Raw genomic sequence first — 13,790 nt, forward strand, 5'->3', positions numbered from 1 at the left:
CAACCCCTACTACCTGTGTAGCCACTTGCTGCATGTAGTGGACTCCTGACCTATCCAGCGGAACCCAAAACCCCACCACCCTATGGCGGAAGTGAGGAATCTGCAGCCCACACGGTCACAGAACCGTCTCAGCCTCTGATTCAGACCCTCCACTCTGCTCTGTACCAAAGGTTCGCAGTCAGTCCTGTCAACGATGCTGCAGATGGTGAGCTCTGCTTTCATCCCACTAGCGAGACTGGCAGTCTTCACCAAATCAGATAGCTGCCCGAAGCCAGAGAGGATTTCCTCCGATCCATAGCGACATACATCATTGGTGCCCACATGAGCGACCACCTGCAGATGGGTGCACCCTGTACCCTTCATGGCATCCGGAAGGACCCTTTCCACATCTGGAATGACTCCCCCCAGTATGCAAACGGAGTGCACATTGGTTTTCTTCCCCTCTCTTGCTGCCATATCCCTAAGGGGCCCCATTACGCGCCTGACGTTGGAGCTCCCAACTACCAGTAAGCTCACCCTCTGCGACCGCCCGGATCTTGCAGACTGAGCAACAACCTCTGGAGCGGGACAAGCAGCCATGTCCGGCCGAAGATCAGTATCAGCCTGAGACAGAGCCTGAAACCGGTTCGTCAGACGAACTGGAGAGGCCTTCCGTTCAGCCCTCTGGAATGTCTTTCACCCCCTGCCACACCTCGAGACGACCTCCCACTCTACCCCAGGTGAGGGCTCAGCCATACCAAAATAATAATTGTCTCCTTCTACTGATCCCCCCCCCCCCCCCCCCCAAACTCAGATGATATAATAGCTGAACGGTTCAAAGAAAACTTGAATCTCATTACAAATGAGCACCCCACTCATACAGTTATAATTGGTGGAGACTTCAATCTACCCTCGATTTGTTGGTGAAAATACATGTTGAAAGCCGGTGGTAGACAGAAAACATCTTCCAAAATTATACTAAATGCTTTCTCTGAGAATTTCTTTGAACCATTAGTCCATGAGCCCACACAAATTGTAAATGGTTACGAAAACACACTTGACCTCTTAGCCACAAATAATCCTGATCTAATAGAGAGTGTCATGATGGATACAGGGATTAGTGAACACAAGGTCATTGTAGTGAGGCTTAAAACCATATCAACCAAAACCACTAAAAATAAATGCAAAATATATCTATTTAAAATGGCAGATAAAAATTTGCTTGATGCTTTCCTAAGAGAGAGTCCCCATTCCTTCCAAGCTAATTATGTAAGTGTAGACCATATATGGCTCAAATTCAAAGATACAGTATCGACAGCAATAGATAGATTCATACCACATAAGTTAATAAGAAATGGGACTGATCCACCATGGTACACAAAACATGTCAGAACACTGTTGCAAAAGCAACAAAAAAAGCGTGGCAAATTCAGAAGAATGCAAAATCCCCAAGACTGGCTGAGTTTCACGGAAGCTCGAAATTTAGTGTGGATGTCAATGCGAGATGCTTTTAATAGTTTCCACAATGAAACATTGTCTCAAAATATGGTAGAAAACCAAAAGAGATCTGGTCATATGTAAAGTACATTAGTGGCAAAAAACAGTCAATACCATCACTGCACGATTACGATGGAAATGTTACCGATGATGGTATCACTAAATACAGTTTTCGGTAATTCTTTCACAAAAGAAGATGAAGTATACTACTGGCCATTAAAATTGCTACACCAAGAAGAAATGCAGATGTTAAACGGGTATTCATTGGACAAATAGAACTGACATGTGATTACATTTTCACGCAATTTGGGTGCATAGATCCTGAGAAATCAGTACCCAGAAGAACCAACCACCTCTGGCCTTAATAACAGCCTTGATACGCCTGGGCATTGAGTCAAACAGAACTTGGATGGCATGTACCGGTACAGCTGCCCATGCAGCTTCAACACGATACCACAGTTTATCAAGAGTAGTGACTGGGGTATTGTGATGAGCCAGTTGCTCGGCTACCATTGACCAGACGTTTTCAATTGGTGAGAGATGTGGAGAATGTGCTGGCCAGGGCAGCAGTCGAACATTTTCTGTATCCAGAAAGGCCCGTACAAGACCTGTAACGTGCGGTTGTGCATCATCCTGCTGAAACATAGGGTTTCGCAGGGATCAAATGAAGGGTAGAGCCACAGGTTGTAACACATCTGAAATGTAACGGCCACTGGTCAAAGTGCCGTCAATGCGAACAAGTGGTGACCGATACGTGTAACCAATGGCACCCCATACCATCACTTCGGGTGATATGCCAGTATGGCGATGATGAATACACGCTTCCAATGTGCATTCACCGTGATGTCGCCAAACATGGATGCGACCATCATGATGCTGTAAACAGAACCTGGATTCATCCGAAAAAATGACGTTTTGCCATTCGTGCATCCAGGTTTGTCGTTGAGTACACCATCGCAGCCGCTCCTGTCTGTCATGCAGCATCAAGGATAACCGCAGCCATGGTCTCCGAGCTGATAGTCCATGCTGCTGCAAATGTCGTCGAACTGTTCGTGCAGATGGTTGTTGTCTTGCAAACGTCCCCATCTGATAACTCGGGCATCGAGACATGGCTGCACGATCTATTACAGCCATGCGGATAAGATGCCTGTCATCTCGACTGCTAGTGATACGGGGCTGTTGGGATCCAGCACAGTGTTCTGTATTACCCTCCTGAACCCACCGATTCCGTATTCTGCTAACAGTCATTGGATCTCGACCAACGCGAGCAGCAATGTCGCGATATGATAAACAGCAATCGCCATAGGCTACAATCCGACCTTTGTCAAAGTCGGAAATGTGATGGTACGCATTTCTCCTTCTTACACGAGGCATCACAACAATGTTTCACCAGGCAACGCCGGTCAACTGCTGTTTGTGTATGAGAAATCAGTTGGAAACTTTCCTCATGTCAGCACGTTGTAGGTGTCACCACCGGCGCCAACCTTGTGGGAATGCTCTGAAAAGCTAATCATTTGCATATCACAGCATCTTCTTCCTGTCTGTTAAATTTTGCATCTGTAGCACATCATCTTCATGGTGTAGCAATTTTAATGGGCAATAGTGTAAATATTCCAGAATTTGAAACCGTAACATCTGTTAGATTGAATGACATAAAAATGGATATCTTAGATGTTGCGAAACAACTCAAATCACTTAAGAAAGGCAAATCCTCCAGTCCAGATGGTATACCAGTCAGGTTCCTTTCAGAGTATGCAGATAAAGTAGCGCTTTTCTTAGCAATCATATACCACCACTCACTTGACGAAAGGTCTGTTCCTAAAGACTGGAAAGTAGCACAGGTCAAACCAATATTCAAGAAAGGAAATAGGAGTAACCCATTGAATTACAGACCCATATCACTGACCTCAATTTGCAGTAGGGCTTTGGAGCATATACTGTACTTGAACAATATGAATCTCCTTGAAGAAAATGACTTATTGATATATAACCAACACGGATTCAGAAAATATCATTCTTGTGCAACACAGCTAGCTCTTTATTCCTGTGAAGTAATGAGTGCTGTCGACAAGGGATCTCAGATCAATTCCATATTCCTAGATTTCCAGAAGGCTTTCGATACTGCTCCTCACAAGCGACTGTTAATCAAATTGCGTGCATATGAAGTATCGTCTCAGTTGTGTTACTGGATTTGTGATTTCCTCTCAAAGAGGCCACAGTTCGTAGTGACAGATGGTAAATCATTGAGTAGAACAGAAGTGAAATCTGGTGTTCCACGAGGTATTGTCTAGGCCCTCTGCTGTTCCTGATTTACATAAATGATCTAGGTGATAATCTGAACAGCCCCCTTAGATTGTTTGCAGATGACGCTGTAATTTACCACCTAATAAAATCATGAGACGATCAATTCCAATTACAAAATGATCAAGAGAGAATTTCTGTATGGTGCAAAAAGTGGCAATTGGTACTAAACAAAGAAAAGTGCGAGGTCATCCAAATGGGTACTAAAAGAAATCTGATAAATTTTGGGTATATGATAAATCGCACAAATCTAATGGCTGTCAATTCGACTAAATACCTAGGAATTATAATTGTGAGCAACTTAAATTGGAAAGACCACAGAGATAATTTTGTGGGGAAGGCGAAACAAAGACTGCGCTTTGTTGGCAGAAAACTTAGATGATGTGACAAACTCACTAAAGAGACAGCCTATATTACACTTGCCTGTCTTCTGCTGGAATATTGCTGTGCGGTATGGGATCCTTATGAGGTAGGACTGACAGAGGACATCGAAAAAGTGCAAAGAAAGGCAGCTCGTTTCGTGTTATTGTGCAATAGGTGTGAGAGTGTCAGTGATATGATATGCGAGTTGGGGTGACAGTCACTGAAGCAAAGGTGGTTTTCTTTGTGGTGAGATCTATTTACGAAATTTCAATCACTAACTTTCTCTTCCGAATGCAAAAATATTTTGTTGACATCCACCTACGTAGGGAGAAATGATCATCATAATAAAATAAGAGAAGTTAGAGCTCAAATGGAAATATTTAGGGGTTCCTTTTTCCCATGTGTCATTCGAGAGTGGAATGGTAGAGTAGTAGTATGAAAATGGTTCAATGAACCCCCTGCCAGGCACTTAAGTGTGAATTGCAGAGTAACCATGTAGATGTAGATGTCTGACAACTGCTGAAATCAATTTTTTGACTGTAATCTGACAATGTCCTATTCCTACCTCTTCCTCTTCAACTACTATTTCCCAGGCCTTCTCCACCTTTCCCTCCATTCCCATGTCCCCTCTTGAGCACGTCTGGTTGTTCATGGTCTTATCCAAGTATGAAGGGCACAGAGCTTCCCTTCCTGATCCTCTAATAGCCTCTTTCTCTCATTAAGTTCCCTGATAAATTCCTCCCGACAGAACCCACCACTCGTAAACCAATGGCGGGTCCTACACTTCTCATTCATGGTTAGAATTCACATAAAAAAAATAAAAGATTCAGAAGTGCAGTTGGAATGTTTCCTGCTGTATTTGATGGATGTCCTGAGGGGTGGGGGGTGGGGGGAGGGGGGTGGGGTGGGGTGGGGGGGGTGGGGGGGAGCTTCATGTAATAATTGCAATGCTGTGGTGTAAAGATTTGCAATCACTGGCTTGTTTATTTGGAGTACAATTCTGTTCTCTGAATTTTTCTTTTTTATTTCCTTGTACTTTGCCTCCTGGACAGTGTGGCCTGTGTTGGAGATAAAATTCATGCTTATCTAGGTTCAACAACCTACCAAATAAATGAAGTCTCTTTTTGAAGTTTTGCATCTATTCTTCCAACTTATACAGCTCTGAAAACTCCCATATACAATTGTCAACAATTTAGCTTTGACAGTTAAACTGAGTGTTCACAAAATTATTGACATCTCTACATCCACTCACTAACGGGCTTTAGTGCAGGCTCTTCGCTGGAACTCATTCTTCTTTTCTTTATGATTTAGGCCGGTGTCAAGGCCCACACTATTGTGTGGAGCGCAGTGTGTCTCAGAGGCAGGAGTGCAACAGCATGGAATAACCACCAAATCAGCAGGTTTGGAAAGCTTGACCAAACTGCACAGCTGCCCCATTCTTGTAGAGTTGCTTTTTCCATCACATTCATTAGGATACACAAGCAATATATATTCTCAACACAGTATATGTATCCAGAAGTCCCTAAAATTATTAATAAAATTTAACTGTGTGTTTGGTGAGCGTCACTTGTTGGTACTGTTAACATTGTGCAACACAACACTTCATGGAACAGATATTTCACACCTCACAATCTAAACAGAGACAGCACTTTTCGTACATTACAAGCAATAAGGAAGAGTCATTGGCGACTGGAACTTTCATCACGTTCCATAGATTCTGTCATCAGATATGTTACAAAAGTCATAGTATACATTCATGAAAGAGAAGAAACTGTCAGAAACTAAATTTGTATATTGTATAAACAATGAAATATCACTGTGCTGTTCTGTACAATTTGTACTTAAAACACGGAAAAGCTGCTAATTTGAAGAAAGCTGCTGCTTCTTCAGATATATGTCAAGAACCTACTTGTTCCCCCCTGATATTAACTTTATACTTATATGGATATATTGATATTTATCAAAGAATAACTGTCATTTACATTTAACAGCAGAGAGTCCAGGTTGTAATACCAACAATTATGGAAAGAACAGTGCCATGCACCATGAATATGACATATTGAGTTGCAGACATGCACAACAAAAAGACTGTAGTTACACATTAAGCTTACAGTCAAAGCCTTCACCAGAAAAGAGAAACATATACGCATTCATGCAAGCGAGCACCTCTCAAACACACACACACACACACACACACACACACACACACACACACAAGATTGCTATCTCTGGCAGTGAGGAGTGAAAGGATGTATGTTTCTCTTTTCTGATAAAGGATTTGGCTGAAAAAATTGTGTGTAGTAGTCTTTTCGTTGTGCCTGTCAGCAACTCAACATGTCATTTTTATGGTGGGTAGCAATCTATCCTTTCCATAATTGTTGTTGTTTCCATCTGTAATGACTGAGGTTGTTTACAATGAGCATTACTGCTTTTCAGCCAGCTAACAGAACTCTTAACTCTTTATATCTAGGTAACAAGATAATTTGTGGAAAGAATAAGTTATAAAGTATCACTGCTTAGAATTTGTAATGATTTCCAATGTCTTGCTTTATGTCTGATTGAAGGTTGTTGAAAAATATTTGCATCGGAATCCAAAACCCGTTGCTAACTGTAGAGGCAGAGGCACAATGAAAATTTTATTTCTGTGTGTCTTATAGTGCGGCTGTATAAACCACAATCAATATGAAACATTTATTTTTCATATTATTAGAAGCAGATACAAGTACAAAGTAAATGTATTCAGAAGTGTGTGTAAGAATTCTGTGGGTGAAGTCTTTAAAGACACATGGTTATCTTCAGAGTGTTCACACTGCTTCCATTGCTGAAATGGAAGACATGCTTAATCTAACTTTTTAATTAATTTGTCTTTTTCTTGACTCTGTTTTGTTTTCTATTAGTTTGTTTTCTATCAGTTTATACTAAAGACAGCGTATCATTTAGGATATGACCATTAATGGCTTTCTTTGACTGGTCAGTTTTGTTTGTTGAAAATTGCACAGTGTGACCCTATGTGAGATTTAAGTCTTGATCGTTTGTTGTGAAACAGTTGTGCATCTGTTGAGGTATTGTCCTATCTGACTAGCATGACAAATTCCATCTGTGATCTAAATGTCCGACTTCTTCAGGCCAAGCTGAGGTGGGTGGCACAGTGGTAAGACATTAGATTAGAATTTGGGAAGACAGGCCTGCCATCCAGATTTAGGTTTTCAGTGGTTACCCTGTATTATTTAAGGTGAAATCTTCAATGGTTTCCTTGTGAAGGACATGTTGATTCCCTTCCTCAGTCTGAGCCTGTGCTCAGTTTCTAATGACACTGTCGACAAGACATTAAATCCCAATCTCTATTCCTTTTATCAACCCATATGGAAGAGGATGTAGATGAAAATGAAATGGGAGATATGATACTGCGTGAAGAGTTTGACAGAGCACTGAAGGACCTGAGTCAAAACAAGGCCCCCGGAGTAGACAACATTCCATTAGAACTACTGACAGCCTTGGGAGAGCCAGTCCTGACAAAACTCTACCATCTGGTGAGCAAGATGTATGAGACAGGCGAAATACCCTCAGACTTCAAGAAGAATATAATAATTCCAATCCCAAAGAAAGCTGGTGTTGACAGATGTGAAAATTACCGAACTATCAGTTTAATAAGTCACAGCTGCAAAATACTAATGTGAATTCTTTACAGACGAATGGAAAAACTGATAGAAGCTGACCTCGGGGAAGATGAGTTTGGATTCCGTAGAAATGTTGGAACACGTGAGGCAATACTGACCCTACGACTTATCTTAGAAGAAAGATTAAGGAAAGGCAAACCTACGTTTCTAGCATTTGTAGACTTAGAGAAAGCTTTTGACAATGTTGATTGGAATACTCTCTTTCAAATTCTGAAGGTGGCAGGGGTAAAATACCGGGAGTGAAAGGCTATTTACAATTTGTACAGAAAGCAGATGGCAGTTATAAGAGTCGAGGGACATGAAAGGGAAGCAGTGGTTGCGAAGGGAGTGAGACAGGGTTGTAGCCTATCCCCGATGTTATTCAATCTGTATATTGAGCAAGCAATAAAGGAAACAAAAGAAAAGTTTGGAGTAGGTATTAAAATCCATAGAGAAGAAATAAAAACTTTGAGGTTCGCCGATGACATTGTAATTATGTCAGAGACAGCAATGGACTTGGAAGAGCAGTTGAACAGAATGGACAGTGTCTTGAAAGGAGGGTATAAGATGAACATCAACAAAAGCAAAACGAGGATAATGGAATGTAGTCGAATTAAGGCGGGTGATGCTGAGGGAATTAGATTAGGAAATGAGACACTTAAAGTAGTAAAGGAGTTTTGCTATTTGGGAAGCAAAATAACTAATGATGGTCGAAGTAGAGAGGGTATAAAATGTAGACTGGCAATGGCAAGGAAAGTGTTTCTGAAGAAGAAAAATTTGTTAACATCGAGTATAGATTTAAATGTCAGGAAGTCATTTCTGAAAGTATTTATATGGAGTGTAGCCATGTATGGAAGTGAAACGTGGACGATAAATAGTTTAGACAAAAAGAGAATAGAAGCTTTTTAAATGTGGTGCTACAGAGGAATGCTGAAGATTACATGGGTAGATCACATAACTAATGAGGAGGTATTGAATAGAATTGGGGAGAAGAGGAGCTTGTGGCACAACTTGACTAGAAGAAGGGATCGGTTGGTAGGACATGTTCTGAGGCATCGAGGGATCACCAATTTAGTATTGGAGGGCAGCGTGGAGGGTAAAAATCGTAGAGGGAGACCAAGAGATGAATACACTAAGCAGATTCAGAAGGATGTAGGCTGCAGTAGGTACTGGGAGATGAAGAAGCTTGCACAGGATAGAGTAGTATGGAGAGCTGCATCAAACCAGTCTCAGGACTGAAGACCACAACAACAACATCATGATTACTAGAAGAATTAAATTGTGAAAAGAACTGTGGGTGATTGCTGGCCTTTCAAACATTGTTTTTTCTTCAAGACACAGTGAAAATTTTGATAGATACTTAATTATTATTTCTTGGAACAAGTTCAGAGACTCTGGAAGCTCAATGTTAGTCTCTGAATTTTATTATTTTTATTGTTATTATATTTGTCATTACTACTGCCACAGCATCACAGCAGTGATATGTAGAAATGCCTTTGTATACTAGTTGTCACATGTGATATTTACTTTGCTAATAAAGTTTCATTTACATTACAGTAATTGTTTTCTGTTTGCAGGGTCATTCAAATTGGTGTTCCGGTTGGATTAATATTTCTTAGCCTGTCAGTGTTAGTTGACTCAGTATTTTGGAACAGATTATTATGGCCAGAAGGAGAAGTTTTATATTTCAATACTGTGCTGAATAAGAGTCATGAATGGGGTGTATCCTTTTTTTAATGCTTTGTTTTCATTCAGATCATTTTCAGAATGCTCTCATAGTCATTGTTGATTTCTCTCTTATCCTGTTCTGCTGTGGCTGCCTAAGTCCAGTGCCCCAGATGGCTGAGTGACTTGATCAAAAAGAAATTTTTTTCTGTAATTTCCTCTTCAAACATTTTTGTGATAAATGTTTACTGAATTAATTTAAGTTCTAAAAAACTACAAAACAGAATTGCTAGCTGGTTTGTACTTTTAAGAGGCAAAGCACTTAGCACTGCTAATAGACATATGAAGAAGTACCCAACATTATCCGAGCTTTTGGAGAAACTTTTCTCCCTTTTTTCTCACAATTGGGGAGGGGAGGGGAGGGGAGGGGGGGAGGGGAGGGGAGGGGAGGGAAGGGAAGGGAAGGGAAGGGGAGGGGAGGAGTGTGGTCCCTTCTCACAAAGGGTAGGTCTGTGACTTGCCCTCCTTTTTTAACGTTACCCTAATCTCTTTTTAACATTTTTGTTCGCAACAGTGTATTTTTGTAAGCATTCATAGTTTCTTGTGTTTTTTTAGATGGGAACTACCTTTTGTCTGTGAACTCTAAACAAGGAAGCAAATGCTGCATAAAAATTATTTTTGTGTCTTTTACTGTAATTAAAACTGATTTCTATTTCCAGCAACAAAAATCACTGAACAGTAAATGTACTAGGAAGTAAGTGTAAGAATTCCAATATCTTCGAGGAACCCTCAGATGTATATGTTATTACTTATTTTGAGTAAATACATTATGTACGTAAGGTGTGGTTTCCAAGAAGATAATTCAATAACATAACAAGTAAAATTGCTAATGTTTATGCCAACACAATAGGAGATACTTCTATGAGCAAAATATCCTCATCTCAGCTGCGTGGTTCTACATCTACACTCTACATGCCACCTTATGGCATGTGACATAGGGTACATTTTGTACCTGTCTCACTTCCCTCTTCCCTGTTCCAGTCGCATATGTTTCATGGAAAGAACTATTGTTGGTAAGCCTCTGTGTAGGCTTGAATATCTCTGATTTGACCTGCATGGTCTTTTCACGAGATATACATAGGAGGAAGCAATAGACCGACAACTCTAATAGGAACATAGATTTTTGGAATTTAACTATAAATCACACCATGATGCAGAATGCCTCTCTTGCAGCATCTACCCCTGGAGTTGGCTGAGCACCTCTGTGACACTTTCGCATGTACTAAGAGAACTTGTAACAAACCATGCTGCTCTTCTTAGGATCTTCTCTGTTTCCTCTGTCAATCTTATCTAGTGCAGATCCCAGACTGGTGAGCAATAAGTATTGATCGAACGAGGGTCTTGTAAGCTATCTCTTTTGTGGGTGAACAACTTATCCAGAGGATTCTTCCAGTGAATCTCAGTCTGGCATCTGCCTTACCTGCAATCAATTCTGTGTGGTACTTTTATTTTATTAAATTGCTCCATACACTTACTCCATGGTATTTTATGGATGTGACTGCTTCCGGTGAGTGTTCTGAAATTGCATAATCATACAGTAATGAGTCTTTCTGCCTATTTATGCACAATATGTTACATTTGCTTAGGTTGAGGGTCAACTGCCTCTCCCTGCACCAAGTGTCAGTTCTCTGTAGGTCTTCCTGCATTTTGCTACAGTTTTCTAGTGGTGTGATTTCTCTGTATACAGCAGCATCATCCACGAAAAGCCTCATGGAACTCCTGATGTTATACACTAGGTCCTTTGTACAAATTCTGGAAGGTAATGGTCCTATAACACTTCCTTGGCATACGCCTGACATTACTTTTAAGTCTGAAGATTTCTCTACATTGCCAATGTTCTGTTTGTGAGAATCTCATCAGTCCAGTCACATAGTTGATCTGATATTCCATATGGCCATGTTCTGTTCATTAGGCAGCAATGCAGAAAATTATCTAACACCTTCCGGAATTCAAGGAATGTGGCATCAACCTGGGCACCAGTATCTACTGTCTTTTGGGTCTTTTGGATGAACAGAGCAAGCTGGATTTCACATAGTCATTGTTTTTGGAACACATGTTAATACCTATGGAGAAGATTTTTGGTTTCCAGAAACATCATAATACATAAGAATGAAACATGGTCCAAAATGCTACAGTGGACCAATGTCGGAGTTATAAACCTATTTATGTTTTGTGTCCATTTTAACTTGTTACCCAGCTAGACCCCAAAAAATGTTTACGCAGAATGTTTCATTGAGTGTATCGTCATTTGTGTCTAGCTCAGCTACTAGTAGCTCATTTTTGATTATTTGAAATTTTATAATATGGCTCTTTGTGAGTTTAAGTTTATTGGGAATCAATTCTAGGCCTATTCAACTATCATCTGACCTGTTCCTGTTAGAGATGAGTGTAGATCCTTCATTAGTGTGTAATCAGCAGATGTTAAAGTTTTTTAACCACCCTTTAAAGTTATTAGAAAACCATTTATGTAGATTAAAAACAGTAGCTGGTACAGTTTTGTGACATCACAGTTTGGAATTTCATGTTGCATAGCATTCTTAAGTGTGAAAGGCAGAATAAGATGCATCAGATTTTGGCTTTGAGGAGAAGGAGGTGACAATTGGAATGTAAGATCACTTTTTACATCACAAGCTTAATGTAGAAGATACTATATTGAATTACATCCTTTGCAATTGAAGCCCATATTTTGTCTTTTTAAGTTATAACTTACGTCCTATGAAAGTATGCCGTTTCATAGCACTGGCACAATGACGATATCTCAAGAACACATTGTTTTGGGTACTATTTGTTGTAATAAAATGACATATCAGTCACTGAAGGCTCTTTTTATTCATGCTTTTCATATTATAACTCATGCATTATCAAAGTATGCCACTTAAAGGCACTGCCACATTGAACGTTTATCAAAACCTATTGTTTTTCATAAGATTTGCTATCATCAAATGCCGAGTAATGCCATATCTGTAGTTAAAGCTTCTGGAACAACATAAAATAAAGGACATGGACAAACATGTCTACCAAATGTAGTATAGTGGATGAGATGTGATCTGTGAACTGAAAAGTTGCAGTTTTGAGTCTTGCTTAGATATCTTTTTATTTACCTTTATGTTTTCTGAAAGTTTTTTGGGCTTTAATTTAATTCAGGGGTATTCCATGCTATGTCTTTATAAGAGAAGTTTCCATTAAGGAGTGAATTTGTTCAGCAGTTTTGTGAATGTATCAAGAAACATGAACCATGAATTGCAAGACAGCTATCTACTTCACTGTCTGATTCCCTTAAATTCTGTACAGTGTATACTAAAGACAGAACAACTTGCTTAACTTATGGACAGGGGAGCAAATTTGTATTTTAATAGACAGAATGAAAGAACAACAATGTTAGTATACTGTTTGAAAGAACAACAATATTAGTATACTGTTAAAAGTAACAATGCACAATAGTTACTTTTTGGTGACTGGTAACTAAGCTAACGTAACTATTGTATGTGTGTCCACTTTCATAAACAAACTCTGTGGTTTGCACACCAGATGTAACCAACAGTTGCTGCTGGGTAGCACTGCAGTGGCGGATAATGTTGAGGAATGTATTCTATGTAATGTACCATCTCATTTCTGTGCGTGCATTGAGCACATTGGCAATAATGTTTCACATTCAGAAGCAAAGAGAGGATGGCTAAATGGTGAAAAGAATATGTAGAAGGAATGCATAATGGAAACACATTTCAGGACAGTGTTATAAAAAGAGAAGAGGAATTAGATGATGATGAGATGGGTGATGGGATACTGCAACAAGAATTTCACAAAGCATTGAAAGACCTAAATTGAAATCAGACACTTGGAGTAGATGACATTCCTTCAGAATTATTAAGATAATTGGGAGAACCAACTCTGATAACATTTTTCCACATAATATGCATGATATTTGAAACAAGGATATACCCTCATATTTCTAAAAGAGAGTATCATCCAACTGTGGTTGTCAGACAAACAAACAAGACATTATCCTTTTCAGAGCTAACTGCAGAAAACACACACACACACACACACACACACACACACACACACACACACACAGTGTTTGATCTAGATGATAGGTTGTAATTTGGGGGGGGGGGGGGGGGAGAAAGGAGATGTGGAGCAGAAGGGAGGCTTGGAGTGAATTTTAACTGTTGGCTGGAAGGAAGAGACAATAAATGTTCAGGATAACAGGATAGTAATGTGACACCAGAGAGCATCTCTGGTATGAAAAGGGGAGTGGTGTGTTTTGCA

At 40.0% G+C, this 13,790-nt stretch overlaps 1 protein-coding gene across 2 annotated transcripts in view; it reads left to right on the forward strand.

Moving 5' to 3' along the window:
- The window catches only part of LOC126480716 (probable Dol-P-Man:Man(7)GlcNAc(2)-PP-Dol alpha-1,6-mannosyltransferase), a 172,348-nt gene that overhangs the window by 63,453 nt on the left and 95,105 nt on the right, over positions 1–13,790 (forward strand). For both annotated transcript variants that reach the window (XM_050103970.1, XM_050103969.1), the window contains exon 6: positions 9,374–9,518. In XM_050103970.1, coding sequence (XP_049959927.1) covers positions 9,374–9,518 — 145 coding nt within the window. The remainder of the gene's footprint in view (positions 1–9,373; positions 9,519–13,790) is intronic.

This window comes from Schistocerca serialis, chromosome 5, assembly GCF_023864345.2.
Source record: "Schistocerca serialis cubense isolate TAMUIC-IGC-003099 chromosome 5, iqSchSeri2.2, whole genome shotgun sequence".
Lineage (NCBI taxonomy): Eukaryota > Metazoa > Arthropoda > Insecta > Orthoptera > Acrididae > Schistocerca > Schistocerca serialis.